This window comes from Trichoplusia ni, chromosome 26 (assembly GCF_003590095.1).
Source record: "Trichoplusia ni isolate ovarian cell line Hi5 chromosome 26, tn1, whole genome shotgun sequence".
NCBI lineage: Eukaryota > Metazoa > Arthropoda > Insecta > Lepidoptera > Noctuidae > Trichoplusia > Trichoplusia ni.
Genome location: NC_039503.1, coordinates 1,491,896 through 1,512,610, shown reverse-complemented (window position 1 = coordinate 1,512,610; position 20,715 = coordinate 1,491,896). Strand labels below are relative to the sequence as shown.

The 20,715-nt window shown below is 36.2% G+C and overlaps 1 protein-coding gene across 3 annotated transcripts; it reads right to left on the bottom strand.

Annotated features, from left to right (window-relative positions):
• Positions 1-342: 342 nt before the first annotated feature.
• Positions 343-19,987, bottom strand: LOC113505499 (sprouty-related, EVH1 domain-containing protein 2-like). 3 transcript variants are annotated; one of them, XM_026888240.1, is made up of 12 exons: positions 19,670-19,987; positions 14,996-15,126; positions 11,529-11,620; positions 10,913-11,081; positions 8,881-8,969; positions 8,160-8,295; positions 7,266-7,357; positions 6,613-6,709; positions 6,149-6,236; positions 5,618-5,729; positions 5,029-5,120; positions 343-3,775 (listed from the first exon to the last, which is right to left on the bottom strand). In XM_026888240.1, exons 1-12 carry the CDS (start codon positions 19,687-19,689, stop codon positions 3,646-3,648), a joined length of 1,248 nt encoding a protein of 415 aa, XP_026744041.1. In that variant the 5' UTR covers positions 19,690-19,987; the 3' UTR covers positions 343-3,645. The 3 variants fall into 3 exon arrangements, with proteins under 3 accessions (XP_026744041.1, XP_026744040.1, XP_026744043.1); XM_026888239.1 differs by having other exon boundaries at positions 11,529-11,623; positions 19,670-19,969; XM_026888242.1 differs by lacking the exons at positions 14,996-15,126; positions 19,670-19,987 and adding an exon at positions 12,122-12,492 and having other exon boundaries at positions 11,529-11,623.
• Between the last annotated feature and the right edge of the window lie 728 nt (positions 19,988-20,715).

Sequence of the window (20,715 nt, the reverse complement as noted above, 5' to 3'; positions counted from 1 at the left end):
TAAGTTTTCAATCTAAGCTGTTTTTTAACAATGTTCCTTTTTATTTGTAAATAATTTATTTTAAGCAATGAATATATTTTTATATTGCAAAGTAATATCGGCCTACAATTATTTACTCACCTACTATTGTTAGTAACCTAAAGGGTAAAGTAGGGTAAAATGCATGATGGAGTAAAAAGTTAATTAATTTCAAGGCAAAAGATAACCATCGCTGCGCCGCGAGGCTGCAAGAGTCTTCTAGTGACTTGACTGGGTTCAACCGGTGGAACTGAAAGCTGACTCCGACTTATGTATATAAAAATTCTACCTGGGCCTTAACACCGATTGAAATAACACAACAAATTATGTACGATTATTTATTTCATATTTTTCAATACATTTATCTTCATTTTTAAACAACCATATCAGGCCGCGCGAGCGCGAACCTTCTTTTACACATAACTTTGGTTTTTAATCAAATTGAATATCAATACTCTTAGAGACACTAAACACAGATACTTTTTTTTAATTATTCTTAAAATGTACTACAGTAAATATTAAAGTCTCTTCATATATTTATTAGCGGTTGATTTGCGTCAACCGTAAGATGTTCTTGTTTACGTTAAAAAACAGTTAAAATACATTATTTTTATAATTAAACATTGAATACATTTACTTATTCTGATACAATATTAATTTCATCCATTTTTGAACGGAGTAACGTTTTTACGAAAAAGGTTTAGGCTTGGCTGTAAAGAGGTCGGGCACTGGCAACACCGGAATTGAATTTTTGAATCTGTATTTTTATTTTTGAAAAAGGATTTGATCCTGACGTATTCGCGGTTGCAATCAACTGATCACAAACGCAAATCGAAATATAAAATCTGTATTAATTTTCATAAGTGAGCCCTCTTATCTTACAAAAACTAATGAGATTTTATATTTTTTGTCCAAATTTATTTTAATTAATATTAAAATGTGTGAAGTTGTAAAGGGAGTGCGAAACCTCGTGAACAGGAAACCACAAACCGTTTTCGTGAATATTTTTCTTATTTATAAATATACAAAAACATTTGGTCGTTTTATTTTTTCGAATTAAACGGAAATCAAAAAGTGAATGATTTTGGAAAAAATACTGATTCATAGACTAGAAATTAGTTTTGTACGGTGAATGTGTTTGTGTGAGTTCTTTAAAAACTTTTTTTTTATTACTTAAAACTATACGTAAACGTACATAATTATTTGAAACATTGATATTATATTAACTCCAACGGATTAATGTCCAACTATATTTTAACACTAATAATAAATATGACGCTTGTTTCAATGACATTACGAATATTAAAATTTACAATACACATTAATTTTTTTATATAATAATAATAATAGAAAAAATTACAACTTTGAAAAAAAAATGCCGTTTTTTAGGTAACAACACTACCCGTATTTTCAAATAATTCTAATTAAAAAAGAACGCGTAATCTATAGTACAAATATTTTTAAAAATCTAGCCTAAATTTAAATACGTAAAAAAAATTAAAGTTAAATTCGGAATACTAAATTGTGAAATCAATTAACGACTCTTAGTTTCATTTAAACTTAGGCTAGACGGAAAGAAGCTTTAAAATGTTAAATATATAACAATGAATGGGATATGTTAACACTTTGTATATTATATACTTCATTACGATAACACCAATGAATAGAAATAGCGAATATTCTCAACTCATCGCGACAACAAATCCAACCACTTGAAACAACGATTCAAATCAAAACTTGGAAGACAGAAATTGTAAAGAAACATTTATTATCCAAAACATACATTATGGCACAATATAATAAATTTTAAATACTAGTGTCGGGCGTTAAAATGTAAATTAAATAGCTAAATGTAGCCCAACACTAAGGAAAAAGGGACCATGGCGAATTCAACGCGAATTTTTATCGCTAAAACACCCGAATAATTCTTACAATTGCAACATCGTACACAGCAACACTATAACTTCGACACTGGGTATAAAAAAGCGAGAAAATAATTAGTCGCCACCAAAAAACTGTTTTACATGGTAACACCAACATTGTCACTGCCAGTGTTGCTATCATGGAATAATGTCCTACAACACTGGCCACACTAGATATCGACATCAATAAAGCGGTTTGAAACCTCATTTCACGATTCCTAAAAAGAAAAATTAATACTATTGAGTGGTTAGCACTCGGCTTGCCAGATCTAAATATTATATACCTATGGAAAGAAACACTGCATGTCTTTCGTTTAAACATCTGCACTTATTGCTTAAATATGGTATTAGCTTTGCTACGGCCAAAATGGCGCTTTTTATCAAAATACCTTTGTGCAATTTGTTTGTTACTCCATTTTATTGGAGTTGATACACAAGTGAGTAAAAATAAATGCGTTTTATCGAACGCGTTTCTCGATATTGAACGGTCCGATGTGCTTATAAATATTTTGTTCATACATCTGATGCATTTATCTCATGTTTTTTCTTTTAAAATAAACTGGCGGATTACTTTCTTGCTTTCTGTGCATAAAACCTTTTATCTTTAAAAAATCTCTTCGCTTTGACATTGACGCTTTTTTAGCGTTTTTCTTCAGACGAAATACAACAATATCTTCGTCTTTAGCCCTTTCTAGTCCTTTTGGACGGGCTTCTAGTCTTTACAGACTTTCGCACATATTTCCATATCCGCCAGATATGAGAACAGCATTACCCTCCTTTTGCGTAGTCGGGTAAAATGCTATGGTCTTTCACCATGGAGTTTCTTCGTTTATGCCGCCGACATGTTATTACATGCACCGTATCATTGTGATGCCCTTTAGTCATAATGTTCTGGCTAATTTTGATATTTTTGTCATAAGAGTTGTTTCTCGGGTCTTTCAATATAGGAAAGTTGTTTTTTTTTATTTGATTGATTTTTGTATCTGTGAATCTTATTTTACTATATTGCAAGGGCATCACAGGGACATTAGGTTTACTGTAATTTTTCACGTGCTGGGAACTCTTCAGTTTGTAATTGTTGCTGTAAACTGACCATTATGCAATAAATATTTTAAACTGATAATTTTTCTCTTCATTTCAATAGATCAATAAATTCTGTTCATGACACATTTTCATAATGATCATGATGTAAGAAATCATTTATATAGTAATCATTCAGGATGTCACTGAATAGATCTTCATTCAGCAGCGAATAGATTTTTATTCAGCACATTTGTTTATGTCAAGTTGTTGACTGTAGTGTCACATTGATAGTGTTCATGTACCAGCTCCTCGAGATGCTCCCAGCAGCGACAGGGCGCTAGAGGCGCGCGGGCGCGTGCGCGCCGCCGGCGAGGCGCGCGGCGCGGCCGGCCGCGTGCAGCCCGCGCAGCGCGGGGTAGCAGCACAGGCACGGCACCAGCAGCGACAGGGCGCTAGAGGCGCGCGGGCGCGTGCGCGCCGCCGGCGAGGCGCGCGGCGCGGCCGGCCGCGTGCAGCCCGCGCAGCGCGGGGTAGCAGCACAGGCACGGCACCAGCAGCGACAGGGCGCTAGAGGCGCGCGGGCGCGTGCGCGCCGCCGGCGAGGCGCGCGGCGCGGCCGGCCGCGTGCAGCCCGCGCAGCGCGGGGTAGCAGCACAGGCACGGCACCAGCAGCGACAGGGCGCTAGAGGCGCGCGGGCGCGTGCGCGCCGCCGGCGAGGCGCGCGGCGCGGCCGGCCGCGTGCAGCCCGCGCAGCGCGGGGTAGCAGCACAGGCACGGCACCAGCACGCTCAGCAGCGTGATGCCCAGCCAGCTGAGGGGGGGACTTCATCAAACACTGCTCTAACTTCCTTATACATTCAATTGTTCACTGTTTATTCAACTCGTGTGCCTATATATTGCGAGCTTTGTTTATCTATACTAATATATAAAGCTGAAGAGTTTGTTTGTTTGTTTTTTTTAAAGCGCTAATCAAAGGAACTACTGGTTTAAATTGAAAAATTCTTTTTGGGTTCAATAGAGCATTCATCGAGAAAAATTTTAAGCTATATAACATCACGCTGCAACTAATAAGAGCGAAGATACAATGGAAAATGGGGCAAAAACGGGAAAAAATATTCAAAAATTCCTAACTTATATCTTCTAACCACGCGGGCAACAGCTAGTAATATATATATTTGAAACGAAAGAAATTGATAAGCCAAACATATTTTTATTTACAACTGATGACAGATACTATATGAACGACTGCTCTAATTTCTAAACATAATCAACTGATCTCAGCGCAATTTATATAAGTTTTGCTACTAATTAATTTAAAACTTTCGAAATATATGTTTGTTTTTGTTAATCTCTCACAAAAATTAATGGAACTGATTTGAACAAAATTTAGTACACAGATAATTATTTTATAACTTGAGTTATAGAATAAGTATATATTCCAAATTTATAATCCCGTTGAAATTAAACTACTTTTATGGATTTCATTACGATTTAATTGCACACCTTTGCAGGTATCATAGTCACAGGCAGACTACCTGCCCGTGACCATGATTCCTACGCGTGAGTAAACCGTTGCATCAGTTTAAATTGAATTATTCTCACAATACCAAAATTTATAAAATGAGTTAACACATAACGGGACATATATCACGTTTGATCATTTTCGTAACGAATGAAATACCTACCTATAATACCTTATATTTTTCTTCATAAACATGATCAACTGATCTTAATGTTATTTATTGATTTTAAAACTTATAACCAATTAAAAGTGTTTAAAGAATTAAAACACACAAGTTTATGTTTAATAGTGAAGCAAAAATTAGGACTATTTTCGAGCAACAATTGTGCAATTCTAATTGTGTTCGACTATGTCTTTCGCATGATGTGATTTCCTATAAATAAGAAAGCATAGAATATTGTTTAATATGCCACACATGTAAGTATGCTTGTATTATGTTATTCTTGTTGGAAATCCAAATAAATAAACAATCTTCCATACTTTTATTTTCAGTTTTCTATCACATCACATATGACAATTGACTATTGATTTAATAGTCTTACCGTTTAGCGCAGTTGTCATCGGGCGGTCCACAGGCGCAAGGGTGCATGGCGAAGTCGCCCTCCGCGTCCGACATGCAGTGGTACAACATGCACTGCAAGTGATAAATAAAAATAAAATGTAACAAAATATTGTACATGTCTATTATTTCTAATCAACTTTTGTACTGTCCAAACAATAAAGTCTTTATAAAAGTGAATATTAGGTTATAATTAAATCAAATTTATTTGTTATATTCGTTAACTACAGCGATTCATGTCTGACCTGGGCTGAATAAATGCGTATACCAATTGTTACACCAAGACAATAATTAATGTGAGTAATTATAAGACTATTTCGATATATATGTAATAAAATTAAAATAATATTAATACACTTATTGGGCAAAGAAATTTTAAGATACCAATACCATGTAAAACTTTGTTATGTCTGTCAAATACTCATTGAATGAGTATTTGACAGACATAACAAAGTTTTTTTATCAATGTGGGGAAATAATCAAGTGATTTCTTCTGCTTTTTTGTAGAACGATTTTTTTTTTATTTATTTACGATTTTTTTTGATATCAACAGCAGTAGGAATGCTGCTTACCTGTGCACAGCGTATACAGGACACGCAGTCGATACAGGAGCGGAAGCAGTCGGGAGCGAACTCACACGCACCGGCGCGGTTAGCACTCTCCAAGTACCACTCGTGGCAGTGTCTGAAGACGACAATTAAAGTCAGATATAATGTACAACGTTCACACAACGCCATCTAGTCTCAAACTAAGCATAACTTGTATTATGAGTACTAGACAACTGATAAACGTAGTTATATATTTATAAATACAAACATAATTACATCCAGATACGGAACAAATGATTGTGTTCATCACAAAAACATTTGTAGTTGGTGGGAATCGAACCCACGACATCCGATACAACGGTCAGGGCCACTAACCACTAGATCAACAGACTAGTCTTAATAATGAAAGACTGTCTTGAAGTGACTTGCCCCGGCAGATGACTTGACCGGGGTGCTTTTAGTCGGCGAGAGTCCGACATTTCCCCACGCCATGCCCGTTTGGGAGTGAAGAGGTTACGAACATACACACATACATGTGACGATATGATACGTTACCTGCATTTGATACGCGCGTGGAACGACTCAGCCGGCTTCTTATCTGGCAACGGCGGCGGCCCGCTGTATCCGCACTTCTTTATAGATCCTGCAAATGTATAGAGCACACATTATATTTAAGTTATAATGATTGATAGTTTAAACATTAGCGTTAAAGCTAACTGTGAACCCTAACAGTTTATAAAAAAAAATGTATTTTTTTCACTTTTAACAAAGATATTTACTATTTGACCAAAAAGCAACCCACTGGGCGCGACGTGTCACGGGTTCGATCTCCGCGTAGGACAAGCGTTTGTGTGATCCACGAATACTTGTCCTAAATTTGGGTGTCTTTGAGTATGTGATTAGAATGTTTGTGGAACCCCCGCGACCTCAACCACTCGGCTACCCGTGCAGTCAACATAGTAGTGCAGTCAAATAGTAACTCTTATACTAGTAAATATAGTTAGAAGGTGTATAGTTACCCGAGTCCCTCTTGAGCAGCGGCGGCTTGGTGTTGGGCGAGGACTTCTCCGAGCTGACCACGGTGCCCGACACCTGCGGGTATGTGTAGTCGTGGACCTGGAATGTAATACATTTTAGTTATAAACTTTATCATACATGATGAAGACATAGGGAATAATAATTGTAGTAGTGAGAAATATATATTTTTGTAAAGCCCTCTGGCCTCTGTGACCGACTACTGGGCAATGGGCACCCCCAAATCCTTCTATTATGAAATATTATTTGGTAGAACATTTCTAAGAATTAACACTAGAAAATCCTCTCAAATATATAAATCAGATCCAAATCAACCATCGGTATGGTGCCACAGATTCTTAGCTCAATTAAGGCTTGACACTTCGAAGACAGCCAAAGATAGATACACTCCTTTAGACAATTAATATTAAGGAATACCTACGAGTGTATAGTTAAGTTATATATTTTTGCTCTTACAGACGAACTGTGTACTGTTTTGTGAGACACTGTAATATTTCATAAGAATAACATGTACAAATATAAATAGATCTCGATGGCGTGAAATTGAGGAGGCCTATGTCCATCATTGAACAAATATGGGGTGATGATGATGATAGGTAAGGTGGTGAAGGTAAGGTGAAGGTATTAAGTAACTCACAGCAGAGAGATGTACGTAGGGACACCTGTCAGGGTCCGAGTCCTCGACGTGCAGCCTGTCGTCGTACTGCGCCTCGTACTGCTTCAACGAATCTGCAGAATAACATAATATTGTAAAACGGAAGAAATTTGGTACCGTTGTACTTTGAAGTATAATATTCACATATTTATATGTATAAATTGATAGAAAACATAGTATACTGTATATTTAAACTAACAAGGATTCATTTAAATACACGGAGAACGAACGAACATATGGAACTTCGCGTGAGCTTCGTATTCTAGTTTAGTCTATAGTCTATCTAGAAAAGCTTTTTATTTTAATACTCATATTCAGGAAGTTATAAATATTTAAACTTTAAGAACATCTAAAAATCCACGTTCTTAAGTGACCATTCAAGTTTTATCAAAATTGGTCCAGACGTTTATACAGTTGTAAGTTGCAATTTTGAAGCTACCTTGAAAATTTCAGCCTGCTAGCTAATCGGAAAGTACCTCTGAATTGAATTGCAAAAATCCAATCGGAACGACAAACAAGAATGTGAGTGTATAAAAATGTAAACCTTTAGTATCTTTTGCTCAATATAATAGTGTTCTTTTTCTTAGTTTATTCCTTTCTGCCATCTAAAAGTAGTGTACATTCTAGCAACAGATCATAGAAGCTTGTTAACCCTAGTGGTTTCTTAGGTTTACGCGAATGTTAGACATTGAAATGAAACTACTTTTACGGATTTTATCGCGGTTTAATATTTGATTTTAGTTCCCGACGTTTCGACACCTTTGCAGGTATCATGGTCACGGGCAGACTCCGTTAAATAAACTCCAGAATGAAACAGCGATAAAATCCGTAAAAGTAGTTTAATTTTATTGTTAACCCTAGTTCGTATATTGTTACCTGAGAGCGGGTGTCGCGGCAGCGTGATGGCGGACAGTATGGGCGTCTGCGTGATGTCGTCGGGCGGGCGGCGGCGCGCGCGACTGCCCGTCGACGTCTCCGAGCTGGAGCGGGACTCCGACGGCAGGTTCAAGCACTGCGTACATGGAGAGGGTTCATAATATTGTAACTATAGTTACTATTAATGATGGAGCTGGCGATATAACAGCAATATACCATTGCTGTTATATCGCCAGCTTGCGAAAGTTTTAAGGCTGTTCCACCAAAGCTGCGAAGAGACGTGTTGCGTGATAACGTAGATTTACTCCGATTTGTTATTAACACAACACATAGCATGTTGTGTCAATAACAAATCGGCGGATACCGGAAGTTACAGAATTTAGTAGTAATTTTGTTTCCATTCTGATCTATCATTTACGATATACCGCAAAGCGCAGCACTATTAGTTAAAATAGTATGTCTTATATTTAACATTTGTTTGAAGAAGTTTTGTTCATCTGCTAATCAAATATGTCCGTGTTAAACCGATAACTGCTACAGACGTCTCACTGACTTTGCATTTTATTGATATTTAACCTGTTTGACTTCCCCCAATAAGTGATGGAAGACACCTGGCTTTAGAAACTACTTTTTTCATGTCCTCTTTTATAGATGGTCTTTGCCCAGAAGTGGGTCACAGTGGGCTAGGTAAAAAGAATCTCTTATCAATATAATATCTCACCTCAAAGATGTTTTGTTCCTCGTCGTCGTCTTTCGGCGCTGGGTTGTGTTTTTTGTACGCGTGAAGCGAAGGCCACGCCCCACCCAGACCTTAACAATACAATATTTTATTAAATAATTGTTCTCAGTACTCAAATGCATAATTAAAGTTTGAAGTAACTGTAGGTAGAAGTTATCTTTTGAAGAATCACGATTTTTATTTCCAAAGATGTATTTGAAAAAAAAAACAGATTATTTGAAAGTATAAATTTGTTGTAAATATTTTAGATTACAGTATTTTCAGAGATATTTTTTTAAATTTTGAGTCATAACACGATATGAATTCCGCCTTGGTTTCTTTGAGAATTATTTTGCCAAACAATGCGTAAACTTGCCAATAATATAAATTCTTGTGTTAACAAATAATTTACATAACTGTGATTTCAAATCGAACTTACAACATACATCAAAATACAAAAAAATATCATTCAAAAACCAACACAAAATACACACAAAATACATGTTTAATATAAAAATCCATAACCCAAAATCGTATTTTCCATCTCACTCACCATGTAAGAATCCAGTATACGGTAGAGGGAGGCAAAAGAAAGCACATTAGATAAATTAGTTCACATTATAATTTACATCAATATGCAGCGGCGTATAGCATACAACTAATAGATAATACTTGAATATAACTGGTATTATATAAGAATAGATAATTATCTAACTACAATGTTTATAAAGCAGGTTTCAATTAACCCTTGGTGGTTTACCTTGACTTTAAAAAGTCATCAATAGAAGTCAGATAGAATAATCAAATCTAAGTTTTCATTTAACTTAGATTCTTGATCGAATCAGAGGGCAGGTTATGAAAAACTATCTGAATATAAGAAATGGTTACCTTGAATATATTTAGAGGAATGTGGCTCAGCTAATGTTGTACTAGGATTGCCTTGACTTAAGGCAATACAACTGAGTAATGATTTAGAATATTTTAGAATAAGATCTACACTCGGCTGAACTATGATCACCGAATCTATGCTTGAGGAGCGTTCTAAAATGAAATCTCAACTCAAATCTAGTTTTAAACAGAGATTAGAACTGGAGTAGCCTTCTGTAATACGGACCTACGAATTAGTTAGATGTAGGGTGGGAGTTGAGGATATTATAATACTGGTGACTTCTAAACTTGATTATGTTAACCAACTTCGTGTAATTGAAATTTTGAATGCAAGATGCACTACTCGTAAAACTAACACCACAACGAAAATGTTGACTGATGATCGAATTTCAAAATTTTGAATTTTCGCTGTTTTGTTTTATTTTTTAGGTTAGGTATTTCCATCTAGGGTTAATCTAACGATTTAAACGGTTTTGTACGTCTTTGATATCTTATGCGATACGATATGAGGAAAATTACAATAATAATTTAAAAGATACAAATATATTAAAAGAGATACATGTTATACAGCTCAGCCAGAGGCGTAAAAGCTTGAGGTCATTCTTCAGATAATCAGATAAGAGGGTGTGGTCATTAGTATTTTTAATTGATTTTCAACCGACTTCATAAAGCGGGAGGTTCTCGATTCATTTGATTTTTTTGTGAAAGGGTGTGTGAGTATGAAAACTATTTGGTATTTTACTATTTTACGCTGTTCTTGCATACAAATTAATAGTTGATAAGATGAACTTTACATTTATTTATTTTTAAAAGAGCAACTTTTGGAATTCTTGCCGGTTCTTCTCTATTAAATTGTTCATGTCGCTTTTTTTTTACCATTAATTTTCACAAACAAATTAATAATGTACGAGCTGTACTTTACAGTGTATATATTTATTTTTAAAGGAGTAACTAATGGAATTACTTACTTCTCCATCAGAATTATCCATGTCGCTCTTTTTTAACTTTTAATTTCTTTTTATATATTTTTTTTCTTTTCTGAAGAAGCCAGTTCTTGTCCAAAAGAATTGTTTGGATTGCGTTTTTTAACGTTTAACAATTTTTTGTCGTTTCTGAAGAACGCCCCCCTACCAAGCTCCCTACTTACCGTCTAGCAGCTCCTCGATGGCGGTCCGGACCCCCTTGTCGAAGGCGCGCGCGTCGGCCGCCGTCTGAAAGGTCAGCCCGAAGCGCTTCTCATCCGTCACCCAGTGGTGGAAGGTCGGCATCACCTTGTTGTACTGGAAATCCTTCTTTATCGTGCATTCGAGGACTTCCTGTGAGTTTTAAAGTTTATTTTTTTAGTTGATCTGTCGGTACAACTTTATTTTTATTTTAATGTTAAAAAGAATTTTCTAGGCAGTGGATATTTGCAGTCTGGTATTCTTAAGTAATAAAATTGCGATAAAAAGAATCTTGTGTTAATTCAGGTTATAAACTGCTCAATAATATCATTTTTTTTTCCCGAGGTATTTGCATGAAGGAGTAACCAAAATCCATCCATCAAATTATCTCGTTTATAATTCTCCATATGGAAACTGGACTGTGCCAAGTAGAAGCTTTACGATAATTTCCTTATTATCTGACATCCTAGCTACTTTCAAAGACAAAATCATTATTATCATCACTACGTGTTTACACATTAATATATGTACGTAACTAGACACTGGGTTCGTTTAGACAATAAATAATCTTTATAATACTAGTTTAGATGTATTACTGACCATGCCATCGCTGATTCGCTTCCCATTAATGAAGTATTCGTGTGTCGGTGCGGATGCGGACGAGGATGTTGTGTCGCCGTTACTCTCGCCCCCTGCTGGAGAAACATAGAATTATTATACTATTGTAAGGCAATCAGAAATTTTGTTGCTAAGTGTATGCTTGGGTTTTAAGATGATTAAAATCCGGTGGATTGCGAAACTATGCAAACCTAAGGATTTCGCACACATAGAATAAAGGAATACAGATTTGTAGAAAAACATGGTCACTCGAAACATTTATGACTGTACCAATTATTGGTTAATCGCACTGTTTCTTTAAAGGCGTAATTTGTGAAAATTTCAACTTTCCAGCTATGACGCTTCATGAGATCCAGGTGACAGACGAATAGACTGGACTGCCTTAGTAATCTGGTTCCGTTTTTACACATTGGGTACGGAACCGCAAATCGCAACCTTCAGAATTATTGCTATCATGTAAAACTAATCTAATTTAATCTCATTATCATAACATAATCTGATTCTTGTTAATAAAAGGGATTAGAAAAAAACGGCAACTGAATTCAGATTCTCCTTAGAAAGTCGGTTAAACATACAAATTCATTCAAAAGCTGCACGAAAGAGGTCTCAACCAAAAGGACACTGTCAACCTACAAACGTTCAGAAAAACCGTAAAAAAAACTGATACACTTTCCACGCGTTCCACAAGACAATCGATCACATTTTTACATCACTACTACCATATCTATCTGTCTATCCGTTTATCTATCAGTTGTAAATAATGTGTCGATACATTGTAGGCCAAACAATAGCGCCATTCATGACTTGTGAATGTAACGCGTGTTGCATTGATATAGACACGCGGCTATCTTTGTGTTGGATGCTAGAGTGTTGGCTTAATGGGATTAGCTTGTGTCTAATAGTATATTTCATAGTAGTGACTTTCATTTCTTTGATGATATTAGCTTAAATTGAATCTTTGCTTTAGGTAGTCAATTGATGACATTTTACATAAATCTGTGAGTTTCTTTTCTATATGAGAAGGAGCATTTCCAAGGTATTTGGGAGTCACAATCTCTTATAAAGATGTTTACTAATTATTATCATTTTTGCCAAGTTCTTTAGCTACACTTAAAATTTCACGAAAAGTCACTCGGAGAAACTGAGAACACCTAAAGCAAAACCTTTGTGGAAGCAAGACAGCGCGTAGAGTGGCGTCTTTTTTCCACGAATACAATCATGTTTATGACGGGTTGCTCTTTTCCCATTAAGGCTGATGCAGACTAGCGGGATTGTCCGAACGCGTAACTGCTTTCCCGGTACACAAATGGTAAAGGAAAGAACAGAACAGAACATAGGTGGGTTTTAGTCAAGTCTGACATTCCCTTCTTTAATATCTAGGGAGAGGGATCATTTTTTATGATAATAGCCCACAAAAAAGAGGAGCTCGTGGCTAAGCTATAACTGCACAAGTGAATCGATCACAGGTTAAGCTACGCTTGACGCGGTTGGTCCGTAAATGGGTAACCATCTTTGTCATAACGAGTTCCTCAGTGTTTCGGAAGGCACGTTAAATTGTGGGTCCCGGCTGTTATTCCTACATCTTTGACAGTCTTTCCAGGTAGTCAGAAGCTTAAAAAAGTCTGACACCTAGTCTGAATATGGGGTTTTGTGTTGCCCAGATAACTGGGTTGAGGAGCTCAGATAGGCAGTAGCTCCTTTTAAAACACTGGTAGTTAGCTGATTTCGAGTAGACTGGAAGCCGACCTCAACATAGTTGGGAAAAGGCTAGGCTGATAATGAATAGCCCATACAAAAGTACTTTTTCACAGTGTGATTCTATATCTTAGAATTCTTAGACCACGCCTAAATGGGGTCTTTCCAGATCTTCAAACCTAACCGGATACAGTAATAAAAGTTTCTAAATCCTTATAGCATTTGAAACACGTTTAATTGGCTGGCCGATATCTAAATAAGGTGTGCAGAGGTATAAAGACGCCCACAACGTACGGCATTGAGTTTCAATGACTTATGACTTTCACTAAACCTTTTGGTGACTGATCTTGAGCTGTGATCTTGAATTTTAGGTATAAGGTGTCTTAATGCCGTTGTTTATTGCCACTTTTTTTCCAGGGTCAAACGCTAATGACTTCAATCCATTTCGAGGGCAAAGTATGGATATATGTCGGACTACCAACGACTAAAAACACCCCGGGCCCCTTCTACTGCTTAAAAGCCAGGATAGATCACGCATTGTGCGCAACTCTGGATGGCCCTAGTGCTTTGGAATCCTCGAGGGATGGGTGTACAGAACCCTCACTGCTCATAAGTACTGACGCGACATATTCTTGTTGGCCTGACCTTACGGTGGCAATAGGTCATACCTGCCAATAAACCTTCACCTGACGCTGCCAAAGTTTTTTGTCATTTGCTAATTTTTGACCAAGAAGGTACTTAAGTTTTCTCGCGAAGTAATCCCATATTTTTCCTTATTATGTAAATTGCAAAACAGGTATGTGAGCACGTAAACTGACTTATGTTTAGGCTGCATTTTCATCAAGGATGTGCGTTGAAGATTAGCAGAGTGGGGATGCTTGTGTGTTGGTTACAGAGACTTTTTAGCATATTTGTAGTGGTATATACGCCGTACAGTGTAGCCGGTTGAGGGTCTGTCTCCGCGTTTGTTGTGGACGGGTCACAGCGCAATACACGGCGTAGAGCTACATCTCTCTCACACTCCCTCAATACTTTAAGACTTGGCGGTAGGCCCCCCTGTTTTGCTTTGATAGGCATCAATGCACACCCCTGGTAACGCAGTCTTACAACGTTATAACTTGCATGGAGTATCGCGCTCTGACCATACATTTATATTCTAAGAAATTCCGTTAAATTACCAGTCTACAATATTAAATATATTCTATGTACAACTGATAGTCATCTCAAATCTTTCTGAAACAGTTTTCGTTTCTGAAATCGTCAAAAATGGCTTGACAGTTTCCGATGTTATCTTCTTGTATGTTTGCTATGTGAGTGTTTTACAAGGAGCGACTGCCTATCTCCTCAATCCGTATAAGTATTTTTTTTTCTGATTAAGTTACCACCGCTGGGTAAAGGTCCTCCTTCTTTCTCGTCGAGACCTCTCTAACTTTTGCAATTTCTCGCTACATACACACAGCGTATCTGACTACATCATGACAACACCTTGTCCCACAATGTCCTTTATCTGGCGTCGTTTTTAGCATCGATTATTTTTATTTTATTTAAAATTATTTAAAATTTACCATTTTGCTACTTTACGTTGTTGTTACAAACAAAAATAATAATAATATTTCGGTTCTTCTCCATAGGGATGACATTTTGGAAACGTGCACCTGAAAACAGCCTTCTTCAAATAAACACTTTTGCTTTTTCCCTCGGTCAGGGTACATGACCATGTTTTAATATACATGTTCTAAGTTAGTTATTCTTACCTGAGGAGCGATGCGCGCGGGCCCGCTTGCCGACCATGACGTCGGCGAGCCCGCCGCCGCCGAGCGCCACCCATCCCCCCGTGCCTTCGTCGCGGCACATAACCTGTGCTCGCACGCGCACCAAATAGGCACTGTGGATGGAATGATGATACTGGATTAGTTAGATCAGATAGCTATTGTAAGTTTGAAAGGATGGGAGAGTCAAATATACACAGATGTACACATGTGTTTGTTAATTCTTCACGTTTAGGTGCAGCGCAAACGACAGATTATCCGTGACGCACATTTAAGTCTGTGAAAATGGAGCCTATGCAATTATATAGAGTAACGCACACGCACGCCATGCAGACTTATTTAGCGCCGCAGACTCGATTGCACAAAAAGTCTGTCGTCTGCGCTGCACCTTAACTGCTAAAGCTTCTTAATAAATTATCTGATTTCGATGAAATTTGGTTTGGTACCTAGCACCTTACATTAATACATAAGCTACTTTTATCCGACTGCGCTATAAAGGGTAATGTTTTAACAGCTATAAGCTGGTGCTGTACTTCAAGGTGGGCGAAGTCGCGAGAAACAGCTGGTTAATCCAGGTTATAAATTTCATCAAAATCTGTTGAGTGGTTTTTGCGTGAAAGAGTAACAAACATACATTACAAACTTTCGCGCTTATTAAATTTAGAATTAAAAAGAATATTAGTTAAATACGTACAGGTAAAAGAACTATTATGCCTAATTAAATAAAGCCTAAAATGTTGTACTAGGGAAAAATATCATTGTACGTAAATTATGACGTCTCTATATTGTTTTAAACATTTCAGTTATTTCAAACATGAGGAAAACAAATAAATTTTTATTTAACAAAAATAGCTTGATTATGTGATACGATTATTACATAAATAGATTGATTTTAGTATGTTATTTCATTATCCAGTTATTTTATTAAACTGTTATGTCAATCTTTAAAAAGGTGAGAATTAGAAATGGGCGGAAAAACCCAATGGATCAAACTTCAATAGATAAATTTACCTCAAACTATACTGTCAAATCTGTGCTTATTATTTCTATATTTGTTATAATTTAAATTAGTAATTTTTATAAGTGTTTGGTTTTGCTGGTGTGTTTCTTGTGAGATGACGGCCTATAGCAAGGTATGGAAGAAGAAGAAGACATGTTGCGCTGACCCCATATAAAAATAATTGGGATAAGGGCAAGGGAATGATGATGATGATGATAAGGAATTTTTTGGTGGCTGCTGTAGTGCAAGGAGCTGAGGAACTCATTTGCTGTTAGTTTTGTAACAAGATGTAAAAAAAGCCCCGACAGAAAACTTCTACCCTCCAATAACACCCCACTTTTTTGCGTCGGAGTTTGAAAAAGTGACTGCTTGCTGTTCTGTGCTATTTAGTTTGTTACGCTCTTTTTCCCCCCCCAGCTAAAGCACTTAGGAAGAGGTAAAGATTAAGTGATAGATATATTAATTTTTAGTAATATTAAGAAAATGCTATTTTGCAATCAACAATCAGTACCAAAATCAGAAAAACTAACACGGCTGCTCTTTCAATCATCTGTCATAGATGTTAAAGGCCACTGATGATGAGCAATCAACAATTGAACATCTTGCTTAAAGTAATGATACTATTTTAACCACACAGCACAAATACAAAATTATATCCAGCAAGCTTATAAAACAGACTTTGCCTGCTACCCTGAACTATACCTCTCGATCAAACTATCAAATCTATCAAACAAAGATATCAAACCAAAAACTTCGTCAGTATATCTCGAGAGCTTTTTAACAAGTTAAATTAACAAGAACTTGTAATGCAATGCAAGCTAAATGAGTCGAAAGGAAGTGGATTATTATAACGTTTAGTGCCGTGGAACCAGTTAATTTAAACGTATAATGTAGGCTTAGATGCAACTAGTTAACGAGTGTTAACTATGTTTTGTATAACTGTTATAGTAACTGTAATTTTTAAAAGATTAATAGTGACGGGATGTTGTTTGATGATTTCGTCACATTCACGTGTTTTTTTGTTAATTTTTATGATTGTCTAAATATGCTTCTATTTTTGGACGACAGCCGAAAAAAAGAACTTTTACACATATAATAGCTAGATGTACGATTTTTTATGTTTTTAGTATCGGTAATCAGGGTTTTTGATAAGCGGTGCGTTTCATCTTCAATTCAATCAAATATTTTTTTGAAGATCAGATTTCCAGTCTCTTTAACCTATTCAAAGAATTTTCTGCATATCTCGACAATTAAAATCTCAGTACTTAAATAACGATTTATTGCCCATACACCATACAACTATCTCATTAACAAAAAAAAACTTTTTTGCTTTGACCTATTTTAAGAACACCAGTCAAGCACTAAGGCCTCTTAAAATCTGACTTCCTCAACTAACATTGTTTTGACATCAATCGATTCTGGCAGTGAACTAAAATAGAAAGTCTAGACCAGACTGCATAGGTTTCGTCTGTAGGTCAACTTTGTTTCAGACTTTTAGCCGAATTTATACCTAAGCCTTTAGAATAGTAGAAATTTGAAAGCTGTAGCGAAAATCGACTAAAATGTATTTATCGACTTTAAATACGATACGATATATTGGATCCACTCGATCACGGTTAAGCACTTGTAGAAATGACACTATTTTTTTTATTCTAAATGGCCTATCATTGTTGTTTCAAGTAATGCAATGGTTCTGCTATTGGGAAAGAAGATTTTCTGTCCTTAGAAGAGACTTTTCCTAATGGCGATTTTTTTCTGTTTTTTATATCACCCTCATTAATGAAGTAATAATAAATTTTATAAAAATATCTTCTGAATAAAACCTTTAAGTAAGGCTATTTATTAAACTAAGCTTATAAACAATATTGTAAAAAGCAGCTCAGTTTTTACAATATTGTTTTGTTTTTGCAAAGCTAAGATATACATGTGTAGTTAATGTGATAGTTACACGAAGTAAAATTATTAAAGAGGAATAATGAAAATCACACATAAAAACATCTCTTTTGTGGGCAAAGTACTTAATAGATAAAACGAATGTCCGGTTAGACAGTCAAACATAGAAACAATTATTGTTTGGTTAATATGATACTTTTTTTATTATAAACGGTATAGGAAACCTTCTCAAATACTTGTTTTACTCTGATTTAATTAATACAGCTTTAAACACGCAAGCCTCTGTAGTTGCATAGCGCTATGTGATTCATTGCATACAAGATTTTCAGGGAAGCAGACATAATCTTGACTAGATATAATATATTAGGATTGGCCATTCAGAAAATTATGGAATTAAGTCAGTTATACACCACAACCGTTAAACATGCAGGACAGAAGCATATTGAATTATCAAGATTTTTAATTGTTTATAGCAGGCATTAAAAATTGTATTAAATACTTATTTGGACAGCTTTATAAACAATTTTTTTTCTATAATACACACTCTCATATTGTATTTTGTATGCATACTGGTGTATTTTTCTTATTTGAACCAAATACTATGTTTAGAGTGATTTTGTGTTTATTATTACTAATAACTTGATTAACTATCTAATTACAAAAGCACAATAATTGTAATCTATTAAAACAACATATTTCAAATACATTTGAAAGAAGAGCATAGAATTTGCTTGCCAAGATGATAATGAAATTAAAAAAAAAATGAGATTTTAACCAGTAGGACTACCCATTTAAGCTTTCAAATGAAATGTGTTTTATGGCATTATTCAATTAGCAAGTAGACATACAAATGGCACCTTTTTAGGCTTAAAATGTATATGTTTTAAGTAAAAAATATAAAACATGTATTATTGGCTAAGTAAATGTTGAATTCATGCACCAAACTAATGATTTTGGTTTTACAAAATCTATCTCTGCTATTTTATTGATACCTGAATTATTTTAACATTAATTTATACCAAATTAAAATGCCTGAGATATCTAAACTACTTGCTATCTACTAAAATTGGATACAGAAGACTTCTAGATTTAATTGTTTTTCAATTATAATGTAAAAAATATATTTATTTTAACCTATGCAGCCACAAGAGCCAGTTGTAAGTCCTTGCATGTAGTTTTTATTCAAGACAATACTATGAAATCATAATGATTTTAATCTCACTAAACACGTCGCATGAACAAATGAATACGATAATTAAAAAATATGCAGATGTATCGCGCCAACCAAAAAGAACTCTATTGTTTAATTTTTTTGACATAACGCACAAGCTACATCGCATACAACCAGTTTTTATTTGCGCGAAAAATACGCGACCGTCGATTCATATCGGTTGCCAAATAAGTAAAACAATTCATTGAGCAATACAGCTTGCTTGAATTGAAGTAGCTTCAAATGACCCCGAAAGGAGTTACCTACTTTAATTGTGAATGAACGACAACTCATTGATTATAGCTACACAGGACACAGGGTTGACCTAAGGGCGGCGGTCCTAACTGACATGTATGCATTTTATCTTACTATTTAGCTTAGTAAACCCATCTGTATCGTTTTTAATGCCTATTGCATGGGTACAGAAGTTTAGAAAACACCATAAATCACATCACACATTCCATGAGCTATGGAAAATGGCCGGGGTAGAGCCCTACCTAGCCAGAACAGGGCGAAGCACGAATCACAAAAACTGAGTTACAGATACACCACTTACTTTTCAGATGCCTCGGTCATGATTCGACACGTCGAATATCCTAATTTCTACTCGCCACTTCACAGATTTCACCATTTTTATGACATAAATACATCAGATTCACTTACGAACCGTTCTTATTTCGGCCCTTTGTTGGGCCTCAGTGCGCTTGCGTCAATAAAACAGTCCGGGCGGGTTATTCAATGAACGCGGCGTGTTCGCGCGACAGGTGGCGTGTCAGTCGCGCACAACTTTGCAATTCAGCTCTGCGATTGGCGCGTTGGATTCTCTATCGCTTTTCCACCAATGACGTAGCTCGACACTCTCTATCTACCAGTAACACCTCCGGCAGGCAGAACAAATATGAAAAGCGGGATTTTTAAAATTTCAGATGGCCGGCAGCACTTTTTTTCTAGGTTTGGGCTGTGTTTCTGAGACGGAAAACCACACAATTTTTTTATGAAAATATCACCAAAATTCGCCAAGATAGCACTATTTTCACCGTATTCTCAACGAAAATCGCGATATATTCTGTTCGGTGCGAGCGGAGAGCGGAAGTAGGTCACGCCGGCCTCGAGGGTTCGACTGTTACTGAATGAAGCAAGGCTCGCAATGGGCCCATCCCCGTTCATGCACCGACCCATTGAAAAATAAATAGGTCAAATCATTGCAACGTGCCCTACATGCAGGTTGCCTGCACCATTCATAGGCGGCGCTTGCATACGGGCCCCCAAGTTCTATTTATAGCTGCTCTATATTTGGGCAGGTCATTCGCAGCAAACGTAAATGCAGCCTCCGTAAAGTAGGTTACCTGATTTTCTTTGTTAATAGCCGTTGCAGTGACGTAGTTCGCGTTTGTCGTGACGTAAGCAACAATTTTTGATAGGTCAGTTCAAATTATTGAGTTGGATTTTTTTTAAATTAGGTGTTGTTCGAAGGGATGTTTTTAGGTTTTTTGAGTGTAACATAGGTAAGACACGTTACTTTGTATAGCTTTAGTGGTTTAATAGACATTTATGAAGTTAACGTTATTGAAAGACAAAGGAAGCTATTCGTATATTGTAAAA